The 14,275-nt window shown below is 37.7% G+C and overlaps 1 protein-coding gene across 1 annotated transcript in view; it reads right to left on the bottom strand.

Moving 5' to 3' along the window:
- The window catches only part of ANXA10 (annexin A10), a 127,839-nt gene that overhangs the window by 43,790 nt on the left and 69,774 nt on the right, over nucleotides 1–14,275 (bottom strand). Inside the window, exon 3 of the mRNA XM_049630067.1 lies at nucleotides 7,382–7,476. Within this exon, the coding sequence (XP_049486024.1) occupies nucleotides 7,382–7,476 (95 nt within the window). The remainder of the gene's footprint in view (nucleotides 1–7,381; nucleotides 7,477–14,275) is intronic.

The following is a 14,275-nucleotide window of genomic DNA, read 5'->3' as shown; positions in this document are numbered from 1 at the left end:
TGCTCTCTAGGGACTAGAGAAGGTCTGGAGACTGATTTATTCAACAATGATCAATGAATGATTCGATCAATCGTGCTTGTATAAAGAAGGCTCCATAAGAACTCTAACTAAAGAGGTTTGAGGTGCTTTCAGGTTGACAACCACATCAAGGTGCTGGGAAAGTGACATGCCCAAGGAGGGCATGGAAATTCTGCATCCTTTCCATGTACTTTGCCCTATATATCTCTTCCATTTTGCCATTCCTGAGTTGTGTCCTTTGAAATAAACCAGTAATCATGAGCACAGCACTTTCCTGAGTTCTGTGAGCCATTCTAGCAAATCATCAAACTTGAGGAGGGGCTGTGGGAACTTACACTTTACAGCCAGTCAGTCAGAGTATAGATGACAATCTAGGACTTATGGTTGGCATCTGAGGTGGGGGATAATTTTGTGAGACAGTCCTTGCCCTGTAGGGTGTGTGGTAACCCTGGGTAGTTAGTATTAGAATTGTTTAGTTCGAGGAAAAGAATCCACACATTTGGTGTCAGAAGTGAAGTGTTGAATTGCGTAGAAAGAAACAGGAGTTTTCCTATAATTACGCAGATAAATTTTGAAAATTTGGGATTCTACCCTGACCGTTCTCTGGGCATGATGATTTTTTTCCTCTTAACATTGTCAACCTCAAGGTGTGCTGGTTGGTCTATATTGTGGGTGGTAGCCTAAGCAAAAGTGGGTGAAGAATTTCAAAGAATTCTAGCTCAGCCACCAGAATATCTCTGGACTCTTTAGAGCCTTGGATCATAAGGATAAGTTGAGAACACTGCTTGTGTGACATAGTGTGTTTTTTAAAGTTTTATAAAAATGCCTTTGTCCCTCCCGCACCTGACCCTCCCAAAAGAAAGTTTGGGATGTGAGTTGGAAATAACAATAAAAATGCTGAAGTTACAACTACAAGAAAAGTGACAATTTTGGTTTTTTTTTTAATTTTTAATGTTTATATTTGAGAGAGAGAGAGAGAGCGAGCATGAGCGGGGAGGGCCAGAAAGAGACTGAGACAGAATCTGAAGGAGGCTCCAGGCTCTGAGCTGTCAGCACAGAGCCCAATGCCAGGCCTGAACCCATGAGCTAAGAGATCATGACCTGAGCTGAAGTGGGACCTTAACCAACTGAGCCACCCAGCCACCCCAAGAAAAGTGACATTTTTCTAATGGTGGAACAAGAACAACAACCTTGCATCTGGGGAGGGACTACCTAATCACACCACTTTGTCTTTACACGGTATTGAAGACAGCCCCAACTCACTGGCCAAGATTGTTATGGATGATGGACTTGCTCTAAACTTCCTTCTTGTGGGCAAAGGTGAAGTCTGTGCCATTGCTAATACATCCTCCTGTATCTAAGTAAAAATTTCAAACCAAGTGGAAAAGTCATTACTAAAACTTAAGAAAAATCCGCTCAGCTTTTTAAGATAAGTCCTGATGATTTATGGAATTGGTTGAGTTCATTGTGTTCAAACCCCCGTGGCGGCATTGTTGGAATCAATACTGCCAATTGACCTCCCCTTGTTGCTTGAAATCCTTTGATAATTAAATGTTGTATGAGACAAATTGATGGATTTAGTCTCAGCCTTTGTTAGTCAGAATAATAGGAGTGGTTTAGGGATTGGTGTGTTCATAGAAAAGAAAGTCAATAGTGAAGATGGCATAGAAATCAGGGGTGAGGTTGGGAGACAATTTTCTGTAGGCCTCGTGTTTCTAAATGTTATGCAGAGTGAGGCACTGACAGCCTTTGTTCTAGACTAACTTTCCAAGGATGTTTATACAGTGAATAGCATCATGAGAGATATAGTGTTTCCCTTATGAGCAATGGGCAGCCATGCATTCTGCCCATTAAAACTGATTGAAGTTTCTGATCTCATGGCTTCTCTTCTGCAGTGCAACTCACTGCATATGCAAGCGTTATCTGGTCATCTTTGCTTAGACCTTTGGGATTAAAGCTCAGGGAACTGTTGCAAAAATTCTGACACTCTGGTGACTGCTATTACTCTGAGTGATAAACTGTATTTTGTCTTTGACCCAGGAGTCTCCAGTATCTATGTTAACTTGGTTGGTTAGCTTGCTATCTTGTAGGTTAAAGTCTCATACCTTTCACAGTTTTGGACACAAGATTGTACAACATAGTGTGAAATTAATCCACATATTCGGAGAAAATGTTTTTAGTCTACATACACAAAAAATAACTAATGTCCAAATTATGTAAATAGCTACAAATCAATAAATGGCAAGCTACTGAAAGAAAAATACAGAGAATATAGAATTAACTTAAAAGGAGAAGAAACCAGGATGTAAAGAAACATGAAAAGATGCTCAACATTATATATTATCAAGGAAAAATGCAAGTTAAAACCATGGAGAGATCCCATTTACATCCATAAAATTGGCCCAAACTTCTTAAGTTTTATGAAGATTTGAGGGAAATGGGAGCCATTATATATTTATTGCAGGTGAGAGTGCAAATTTACAGAACTGTTTTAGAGAGTGTTTTGAAGCCTAATTAGGCCTGGATTTAGCAGTATCTAATTTTCTTTCTCCTTTCTTCTTACTTCCCGCCCTCCTTCCCTCCTTTCTTCTCTTCTTCCCTCCCTTCCTGGCAGAGATTGTATGCTATTTTCAAGAGAAATAATTGTTCAGGCTGTAACAAGCATATACAGAGGTTTTTCTAAACTGACAAAATTTTTACTGATTCTATAGAAAAGCTTCTTGAAATTATAAATTATTTTCCTGGTAGTTAAGTTTCATCAAAAGGGGTGTATGTAACTCATTATATATTTGAAAGTTAAAGTAGTTATACTATTTCAAATTACTTAATTCATGCTTATAAAATTGGTCTGTGATAAATTATGTAATGAATTTAATAGCCTTTTGAGGCTAAAACTACATCCACCCCCTCACTTCTACAGTAAAAGTGAGGATAGAGGAAAAGATACCATACTTATACTGGCACGAGTGACATGATAATTCTACCTCTGAAGTAGGTAAGGTAATTTTCTAGCTGGCTACTTCCTAGGTATGTTGACAATTCAAGATCAATATTTTTAACCATGAACCTGAGACCTAATAGGAAAAAAAAATTGTTATGAGAACAAGATGGATCTGAAGAGTGAACTTGAACTCTTCATACATTCACATCTCTGTGTTGAGTATCAACTGCATTAGTCTACTCAGGCTTACCATAGACTAGGTGGCTTAAACAATAGAAATTTATTTTCTCACAGTCTGGAAGTCCCAGATCAAGGTACCAGCAGGGCTGGTTTCTAGAGAGGCATCTTTTTTTTGTTTTTTGTTTTTTGGCTTACAGGTGGCTGCCTTCCTGTTATATCCTTGCATGGCCTTTCCTCTGTGCGTGCACTCCTGGTATCTCTTCCTCTTCTTATAAGAACACCAGTCCTACAGGATTAGGTCCTCACCATGATCACCTCATTTAACCTTGATCATCTCTTTAAAGGCCCTGTCTTCAAGCACAGCCACTTTGGGGGGTAGGGCTTCAACATTTAAACTTTGAGGGGATGCATTTGAGTCTGTAACACCAGCTATGTGCCTGCCACTGTAGTGAACAAAACAAAGATGCCTCTCCTGTGGGGCCTGAGCTAGGGAGAGGTGGAGTACAATAAATAATAATTATAGTATGTTAATAAATTATGTAGCTTGTTAGAGGGCAGTAACTGTTATAGAAAAAAGCAGAGAAGGTGAAAGGGATCTGGAGTGCTGGCATAGGCTTTGGGGTAGGTGACAGTTTTTTTCTTAATCGTTTAAAAAATGTTTATTTACTTTTGAGAGAGAGAGAGAGAGTGCGCGCGCGCATGAGTGGGGGAGGGGCAGAGAGAGAGAGAGGCAGAAACACAGAATCTGAAGCAGGCTCCAGGTTCTGAGCTGTCACCACAGAGCCCCAAGGCAGGAGCTCAAACTCACAAACTGCAAGATCTGAGCCCAAGTCCTCCACCTAACCAACTGAGCCACCCAGGCGCCCCAGGGGAGGTGACAGTTTTAAACAGGGCAATCAGATTAGGCCCTTTTGAGTAGCTGACATTGAGCAAAGCCTTGAAGAACATCAGGCAGTCAGCAATATAGATATCTCCTCTTGTTAAATCTGGTGTTCATTCAGTTGAGAACAAGAGGCACTTAGTGAGAAGCTTTGAAAGACATGATTCAGAGTCAGAATACCTTGGTTTAAGTTCTAACTTTGTGTGATTCAGGGCAAGTTAGCCTCTGCACTAAATTACATAACCAACACCACACTTTTAAGGAATTCCAGATGCCAGGACATTCCAGAGCTGATCATCCCTGTTTCAGATGAAAACTGAAAGAACAAATTACTTCAGTGATGCATTGGAACCCTATTCGGGGATCACTGTCTAATTGCTAAACTTATCAGGTATGCGTAGTTTATCTGCTCAGCCCCAGAGGCCTTTCATTGCTCCCTTGGTTTCACTACACTGGCTGTAGCATAGTACTTGCTTTGGTGTGGAAGATCAAGAATGACCTCATTAATTATATTGATAAATATGTCAATCAGAGGCATTCCAAAAGGCTTTTCATTTGACTGTAGGGATTAGTGTGGCTTGGGCAAGGAAAAGTTGTTGATGAAATTCAGCTGTTCTTCACTAATGTAAAATATCAAGAATTTATGGGCCATGCCTAGAATTGCACTTTGCTCAGCAGCTAGGAAAATAATTCTGTGAAATCTTGATTATCCATACCAATAAAAAATAAAAATATCAAAGACTAACATACAGGAAATCTTGCCACAGAAAGGGAAAGGTAGCAAAAAGAGACACCTTGGCCAAATGGAAGAAGTAATTCTCAAAGGGAGCAGCAGAGGAGATCAGGAAGCCCTAACTGAAGATCAGGCCAATTGACCTGGGAGCAGCTAGAGCAGGGAATGAGGGAAAAGAGAAATTTAGGCAATCTATGACTATTCATTAAGTATAAAGTGGATAATACAGGGATGTCCCCTCTTCTTTTTTAAACAAAGTGTAAATAGGCAGAATATAATTCCTTAGATTCCCTTATTCTATAAATGAAATGCACCTTCTTTGTTAGACCCTGGACTAAGCTCTGGAGAGTAGTAGCAAATAACCTAGTCCCTGATTTTCTAGAGGATTACAGTCTAGTCATCAAGACATGACAGTAAACCCACACGACCCAGCGTGACAAGGCCCCATTATGTACAGGGAACTCTGGGGCCCTGGAAGGCAACACCTAGCCCGGGGCAGAGGGTGAGTGAGACAGGTGGGGAAGATTTATTGGAGCAGCCAAAACTAGGCCTTCACACTATCATTCAACAAAGATAATTCAGCAATCTCGGCATGATAGACAGACATTTGCGCTCAACTCGAGGGATGGATGAAATGCATTCCAACTTTAGAGGATTTGGACTCTGGTAAAGGGAAACACGTACAGACAAGTTCACTAGCGTGTCATTAGGTACCGAGGGGGAAGTTATATAAAGAATGCAATAGCAGCACAAGTCTGTTCCACTGTGTTTGTGGTTACTGGTGTGAGGAAATGCCCAGTATCTGGGGAGATGAACAGGTGTGCAGCTTGGGGAGGGGGGGAGTCAGGCCACTGGAGTAGATGAAACACCCTGAACGAAGGTAAGGGAGCAGGCACAGATAAATTGTAGAAATATAAGTAGATCAGTTTGTCTGCATTTGATGGCGTGTGAAGAAGGGGGAGAGGGCTTAAAATAGAGAATAAAAAGCAAGGCTTTGTTGGCCCGGGGAAGGCCTTGGTTTATTCCGTGGACCTGTGGATATATATGTAAGGGAGAAACAAGATAAATATTCAGGAGCTAAAGCCAGAAAGCAGAAATCTAGAGTTGGAATCATTCTGGCTTCAGTATGGAGGATAGTTAGGAGTAGGAAGGCACGAGGGTGGCAGGTATCAGTTAGGAGTTTCACGTTAGCCTGGGTGCCAAATGAATCAAGACTGTGTTAGTGAGGAAAAAGAGAAATACGAGAGGAAAACTAATTTTCAAGACATGATAACTGATTGTATGACAAAGATATTTTGGAGGAAAGGGGCCTGCATGACTCCTTTTCATCCGTTGGTGCAATTGGGTGATTAGCCAAGCTTTTCCACGCGTTATGGATTATTCAGCAGAAGGTAGGGTTTAACAAACTTTACAACCGTTGAAAGTATAAATTGCTTAATAGATTTTACATTCCTTGAGTGGAACTACTACATTTCTTAATCGTTTTAATCTGTTCTGGTGTAATTTTGTAGAATGTGATGAAATAATGCTTCAACCTAAACTAACCTGATGTATAAAATATATGTAAACCTTTGGGTTAAAAAAATACTGAAAAATGACCACTGTTCTAGCGGTACGCATATTAAAACAATATTAGATTTGCAATGCTACAACTTTTATGGTTTTTTGCATTCTCTTTCAAAAGAAAACGAGCACTGGTGTTACTGGAACATAAGCTAAGGTAGCAGTTTTACTTGGGGGGGGGGGTTGGGAAAAAGCATAACTGGTTTGCTTCCGTGGCATAATTCGACTAATTTCACTAGTAGTGGTAGCTTCTTCGATTATTAGTTTATTCTACAAGAGAGGGCTATCCTTTATTCCTGTATTATAGCTGTTCAAAGACTGAGGTTTAGAGATGGAGTGAATTTATAAGAGCTAACTCTATCGAGAAAGTTTTATGATAGTGTTTCATCAATAATGCTCAGTTGACAAAGTAATTGCTATTCAGGCCCTTTTGGCCTGAAGAGTTTTTGTTCTGAATCTGTGGTTTAAATGCATAACAAAAGAAAGGAATCTTTAATGGTACTTGCTTTGAAATTAGAATGTGATTACTTTAAAGCACTAAGGATAGTTTTATTGCCTTAAACTATTTTTAACTGCCATTCTTTTTTAATGGTCTCTATAACTGCATGCTGTGAGAAGAAAAGCTAGTACAGAATTCACTTTGGTTGAGAGTTAGGTGAAGACCTGTGGGGAATTGCAGGAAAGATCTTATTTTTTTGACCTAGTGATCATTAGCCCTTTCCATGCCTTCCCTAAAGCTTGACACAGGGGTGTTTCCAGCGCAACATTTTTAGCCTAATTGGACCAACCAGCAGTGTAAGGCCACCAGAACTTTGATTTTATGAAGCTGAGTGAGTTTTGAGAAAGGACTGATGGAGTCAGTGTGAACATGCCTCACACATAGATACGTCTTTCTTACATTCCTTGAAACATGTTAGAGGCATAGGAACTCTGTGTCTGATATACAGTGGAGTCTGAGATCTTTGTAATCTGCAAGACTGAAAAGAATAACAGTATCTGTTTTCTGAGAGTGTTGTCATTTCCCAGGAGTTTGTCCTAGAAATAGGTCAAGATGAAGAGACCCTACCCGGCCATACATGCTCTGATATGCCTCTGCAATCATCACCCTTTGTGCGTTACAACGTTGAGTTAGAATGTCGATCAGCATGTCTTTGTCACAGCCTGGAAAAGAATAATATTTGAAGGTTAGTAAAGTTGCTACTTTGTAGTTTGGAAGAACCCATTATCTAAGGATCAAAAACCATTGTGCGAGCATTTTCCCTGATGGTACTTTAAAGCAGTGAGCAATTTTAACTAAAATTGGAAATCACAGAGCAACACTTGATGAAGGCTTGGTTCTTCCTATCTCTCAATTTGGTGCTATTACTACAGACTTTCCTTTAAAAGGATCCAATTAAAAAACACAGAGGAATAAAAAATATGGTCTTTTCTTCAGCCATCTCTCCTACCCCACTGAAAAAGGCTTCCTTGACTTTAGGCTGATTGGTGTTTAAAGGAGTACATCTTTCTCATTTAAAAGATCCTTCCTTGTGGAGAAAGAAATTATGAAAGTACAAGGGATGTGTACCCTTGTGAGGGACTGTGTGAACCTCTCATGGTTTGCACAGAATATGGTCTCTCTCTCCTGCAACCGAGGCTGTTTCTGGGCTGTATGAGGCCTCCATTTCCTTATACGCCAATTCATTATACTGATATAACACCCGAATGCACAACTAGTTTAGATAAATTTAGTTCTAATTACAGTCATAGCAGAGTGACCAAGAAGGCCTTAACATTTGCCTCAGCTTGACTAAAATTTAGACAGGTTTCTTTCTGACTATAAGCCCTTGCTTGATCTCCCCTTCTGAGAGCATTTACTTTGGAAAACTTGCAACTGTAATTTCATTTTCCTTTGAGATATAAATCTTCTGTCAAATCACTTGCCAGTTTACAATCCAGAAATGTCTTTCCCAAAAACTTGGGAGCCATCCCTTTGAAATATAATCATCAAGAAAGATAAGAATTCCTATCTCCAAGTCTCCGTGGGAGGGTTAAGAACCTAACTTTCTTAAGTACTAGTTAGCAAACACAGATGGCCTAATCACATTGACAAACACCCCCGACTCCCAGGGTTCTCCAATACTTTTCAACTGGTTCACTGCCCTCCTACCACTCTGCTTAAAAACTCTTGCCATTTGTTTCAGAGGAACGGAGTTCAGTCTTTCTCCTCTGTTGGTAAAGTCTTGATTTCTGTTGCAATAGTCTTGAATAAAGTCTTCCTTGCCTGTTTAATTCTGTGTGGTACAACTTTTCTTTGACAAAAGGAGATATTTAATGGAGATGAGGAGAAAAATGAATTGAAAGGCTAGAATGTTAAGCAGATCATCTTTTGGGAAATTAAAGCCATTCTGGATGCCCTTAGGTTCTTAGGAAAGCTGAGTCAGGTGCTGGAATATCCAGTGAATGAGGGCTAGTGACTAGGATTTACATAGATAACTACGCCCAGTGAAACAAAAGGAAGAGGAGGATGTTTTATGCAGGTGAGAGAAATGATCTGAAGGTGTAAAATGGAAGGAGAGAGGCAAAGAATCAGCTCCAAAAACTGAAATTTATGGTTTGTGAGAGGCAGAGAGCATCGTATTCCCCTGGGCTTAGCTGGTTAATGCGTTGGACTCAAAGGATGTTAAGTAGTTCTGTAGGAATCTGTTAACTTCATGATTGGAATTCCAAAGCGAACAAATTTTTAATAATAAATAGAAGATTTTTAAATTATATCTATTGTCATTTTTACTATGATCACACTTATATAATTATTATATTCTTCTGCTTTTTGTTGTTCCATTGAGATTATCTACAACCTACCTCTGACTGAATCTTCATTTTTCAAAGTGCTCATACCAATTCTTGCTCATTTATTTTTCCAGGATATTTCAGATTAACTTAATATGGACCTCAAAAATGTATTAAACATTTTTAATTAAAATAGCTAAATTTAGGAATCCATGTGGAAAGTTGTGTTTTTGTCACTGTATTTGCTAAGTTATTTCAGTGTTTTTCTTTTCTAAAAGACTTAGTAAAGGTTTGTAGAGTTTTTGAAAATGACAAGAAACTTTATTTTGTTAAAAATATTCATATTTGCGGGGCTCCTGGGTGATTCAGTCAGTTAAGCATCCGACTTCATCTCAGGTCATGATCTCGTGGTTCACGAGTTAGAGTCCTATGTCCGGTTCTGTGCTGACAGCTCAGAGCCTGAAGCCTCCTTCTGATTCTGTGTCTCCCTCTCTCTGCCCCTTCCCTGCTCACTGTCTCTTTCTCTCTCTCAAAAATAAGTAAACATTAAAAAAATTTAAAAAAAAATCATGTTTGCATGTCCGTTGACATTTAAAGTTACATCATTTGTATTTTGTTTCTTAACACATAATTGCATAATTAAATAAATGATATTGAATACTTGTAAACATAAAATTGCCTTGTATTCAGAAAAATTATTGAACTCATAATTTTTAGTAACTTTTTAGTTGATTAGCTTAGATTTTGAGATACAAATAATATACTTTGCACATAATAAGAATTTTGATTTCTTCTTTACAGTAACTGTAAGTTTTTCTTTCTTACCTTATTACATTATGACAAGAATTTCTAGATCATTCTTATTTTCTGGTTTAACAGAAAAGCATGGCATCATGAACCATAGCAGTTTTGTAAGCTTTTACAATATACAGTTGATTCTTGTTATTTGTGGTAGTTTTCTACATAGGTGTCATGAACACTGAATTAACAGATACTGAACTATTTCTCTGAGGGGAAATATACAGTTGTGTTTCTACAACCTCTGGTCACAACATTTTTGTCAACAGAAATGCCATTTACGTTACATATATTTGTTAGCCAATGTCCTGGTAAAACATGCCTGTCTCATCAGCATTGAAAGCCTTCATTTCCTCATGTATAAAATTTATATTTTTTGTATAAAATTTTTCTGTATAAAATTTAAGAGGTATTTTTAAAGAATATCTTAAGGAGGTATTCTTCTACAGCCTACTAATCTACAGAACTTGTTGAGCTGAAAGTTTAACAGTTTTATGCTCTATCACCTTTTGAAACATGCAAGCCATCTAGCACTTTCAGAAAAAAGCTGATAGTTACACTTTTTTATACTATTATTAGCTTGTCATCTCATGAACTCACAAATTTAACTGCTTTTCCATAGCTTCATAACATAGAACAGATGTTACTTTAGCATTTTTCTGGACAGCTTCATGCATTGATCAGTGAATTTTATCTTTTTTTCAGAATGTACTATATTAGTGATTTATTCACATTGATCTCATGGCCAAAAACATTAGAACTCATGTCTGAATGAGGCTTATCCGATGCACATGTTTCCTCCATAATATTTCTTCTTGTGTTTGGGAACACTCACCAGCACTTCAGCACAACATTTCTTGGGGGCATTTTAAAGAATACAATCACCAACCAAAAGCATAAAGATGCAAAAAATGTAGCATTAAATAGACTACAAAAAGAATATTTGTTAACAGTATGAGAGCTGTGGCAAGGAGGCAAAGCATCATTTTGTCTAATCTTAGCTGGTAGTAGGTACTCTGGTGACTCAAAGTTTTCATGTCTCTGCACATGTCTGTTAATGACCATGAAAACACTACAAATATTGATTTTGGTGTTATAAGTAAATTTTAGCCAGTAGGCAAATGGGCAAATGTGGAATCTATGAATAATGAACATTGACTATATGGTCAAATAGGTAAAAGTGTCCTACGAGGCAAGAAAATACTTATTAATAAAATTTCAAATTATATCTAAATAATTCTGAGTGGCCTACACAGATAGATTATAAGTAATGAGATAGAGGAAGATATACTATGCTAACATGATGAAAAAAAAAGCTGGAGTAACTATATTATTTTTAACACAAAAGACTTCAGAAGAAGGAAAATTATTAGGGATAAAGAGGGCCATTCCATAATGATAAAGGGGCCAATTCTCCAAGATGATATTATAAATCTTAATGTGTGTGAGCCTGATAAAAAAGCATCAAAATACATGAGGCAAAAACTGATAGAATTGCTAGGAGAAACAGATGAATCCACTATTTTATCTGGAGTTTAATGCCTCTTTATCATAAATGGATAGATTCAGCAGGCAGAAAACTTGTAAGAACATGGTTGAAATGAACAACATCATCAATCAAGTCGATATAACTGATATCTATAGAATACTTCATCCAACTGCATCCAAGGAAAGCAACGGATTATTTATTCTTCTATAGCTCACATGTAACACTAAGACTACATAAAATATACCTTAACTGGTTTAAAATAATAGAAACTATGCAAAATATTCTCTCAGACCACAGTGGAATTAAACTAGAAATAAATAACAGAAAGATAGCTGGACAACTCTAAAATTCCTGGAGATTAAACAACACACTTGTAAATAACACATGGGTCAAAGTAGACTCAAGAAAATTTAAAAAATTCAAACCAAATGAAAATGAAAATATAAGCTATTAAAATTTGTGGTATGTAGCAAATGAAATGATTAGAGGAAATTTTGTAGCATTGAATAAATATGTGGGAAATTAAGAAAGACCTAAAATCACTAACCTAAATTTCCACCTTAAGAAATCAGAAAAAAAGAATAAATTTAATCTAAAGTGGGCAGAAGCAAAGAAACAATGAAAATTAAAGTAGAAATCAATTTAACTGAAAACAGAAAATTAATAGAGAAAAGCATTTAACCTGAAAGCTCATTCTTTGAAAAAAATCAATAAATTTGGTAAGCTGCTAGCCAGGTTAACTAAGAAAAAAAGGAGAAAAGATATAATTACTAATATCAGAAACAAAAGAAGATATGTTATCACAGATACTATGGATATGAAAAGAATAGTAAAGGAATACTAAGAACAACTCTGTGCCCTCAAATTTGATACTGTAGATGAAATAGACGATTTCTTCAAAGACATAGTCTACCTAAACTCACACAAAGAAAAATAGACAATATGAATAGGCCTATGTCTTTTAAAGAAATTAAATAAATATTAAATAACTTGTCAAAACAGAAAGCACCTGGCCCTGATGGGTTCACTGGTGAACTCTACCAATTTTTTTTTTTAATTTTATTTTAGAAAGAGAGCATCAGTAGGGAAGAGGAGCAGAAGGAGAGAGAAATTGAGAGAGAGAGAGAGAGAGAGAGAGAGAGAGAGAAAGAGAGAGAGAAAGAAAGAGAGAGAGGGAGAGAAAGAGAATCTTAAGCAGGCTCCATGTTCAGAATAGAGCCCAATGAGAGACTCGATCCCATGACCCTGAGATCATGTCCTGAGCTGAAATCAAAGCTGTATGCTCAACCAGCTGAACCACCCAGGTGCCCCTCTACCAAACTTTCAAAGAATAAAATTATATGATTTTTTTTTTACAATCTCTTCCAGAAGATAGTAGTAGAGGAAATACTTCCTAAATCATTCTATGAGGTCAGCATTACCCTAATACCAAAACTAGAGAAAATATTACAAGAAATGAAAACTACAGACCAGTATCTGTCATGAACACAGAAGTAAAATTTCCTTAAAAAACTGGTAAATTGAATTCAATGTTGTAAAAAAAGAATTGTGTATTATGACCAAGTGGTGTTTATTTCAGGTATTCAGGTCTTATCTCAGTATTTGAAAATCAATTGGTATAATTGAATAGAGAAAAAAAATTGTTGACTGTATCAACAGATGAAGAAAAAGCATTTGAAAAAAATCCAACACATATTCAAGATGAAAATTCTGAGTAAAACCTATAGGGAGCATTATACTTAATGGGGATGAAGACTGAACAAGGCAAATAGCATGGACTGTTTCAAAAAGATTAATTTTGACTTGTATGCAGCTTTGTCAAAATTCAGGCATGTAGTTTAAAAATAGTTCAGGTTGTCCAGTATCTCACAGGGATGATTTGGAAATTATATTTGTTAACTGAGACAAAATAAACACAGTTGTTCTAAGATTACACGGATAACAAAGATAGTTTCGACTGGTAAGGAACTGGATACTGAACTGCACTATTAAGGAATGTTAACTGAGAGTTATTCCTTTTTAGTATGATTGGTGAATTTTTATACAACTTAAGACAATTAAAAAAAATTTTAAGTTTATTTTTGTTTTTTATTTTATTTTTTTATTTTTTTATTTTTTTTAAATTTTTTTTTTTTAATATTTATTTATTTTTGAGAGACAGAGTGAGACAAAGTGAGACTGGGGGAGGGGCAGAGAGAGAGGGAGACACAGGATTGGAAACAGGCTCCAGGCTCTGAGCTGTCAGCACAGAGCCTGACGCGGGGCCCGAACCCACAGACTGTGAGATCATGACCTGAGCCAAAGTCGGACGCTCAACCGACTGAGCCACCCAGGTGCCCCAAGTTTATTTTTGAAAGAGAGAGACAGAGTATGAGTGGGGGAGAAGCAGAGAAAGAGAGATAAAGAGAGAGAGAGAGAGAGAGAGAGAGAGAGAATTCGAAGCAGGCTCCAGGCTCTGAGCTGTCAGCACAGAACCTGACATGGCACTTGAACCCATGAGCCATGGGATCATGACCTGAGCCGAAGTTGGATGCGTAACCAACTGAGCCACCCTGGTGCCCCACAACTTAAGACAATTTTTGTTAAAACTGCTCATTTTCTGGGGCGCCTGGGTGGCGCAGTCGGTTAAGCGTCCGACTTCAGCCAGGTCACGATCTCGCGGTCCGTGAGTTCGAGCCCCGCGTCAGGCTCTGGGCTGATGGCTCGGAGCCTGGAGCCTGTTTCCGATTCTGTGTCTCCCTCTCTCTCTCTGCCCCTCCCCAGTTCATGCTCTGTCTCTCTCTGTCCCAAAAATAAAATTAAAAAAAAAAAAAAAAACGTTGAAAAAAAACTGCTCATTTTCATTTGCTTTTGGGTATTTTTTTTTCTTTCTTGTTTTTCTAAATAAAGCACAGTAGCCAGGTC

This window comes from Panthera uncia, chromosome B1, assembly GCF_023721935.1.
Source record: "Panthera uncia isolate 11264 chromosome B1, Puncia_PCG_1.0, whole genome shotgun sequence".
In the NCBI taxonomy this organism is placed as follows: domain Eukaryota; kingdom Metazoa; phylum Chordata; class Mammalia; order Carnivora; family Felidae; genus Panthera; species Panthera uncia.
The sequence above is the reverse complement of the archived record's forward strand: the minus strand, read 5'-3'. Positions and strand labels throughout refer to the sequence as shown.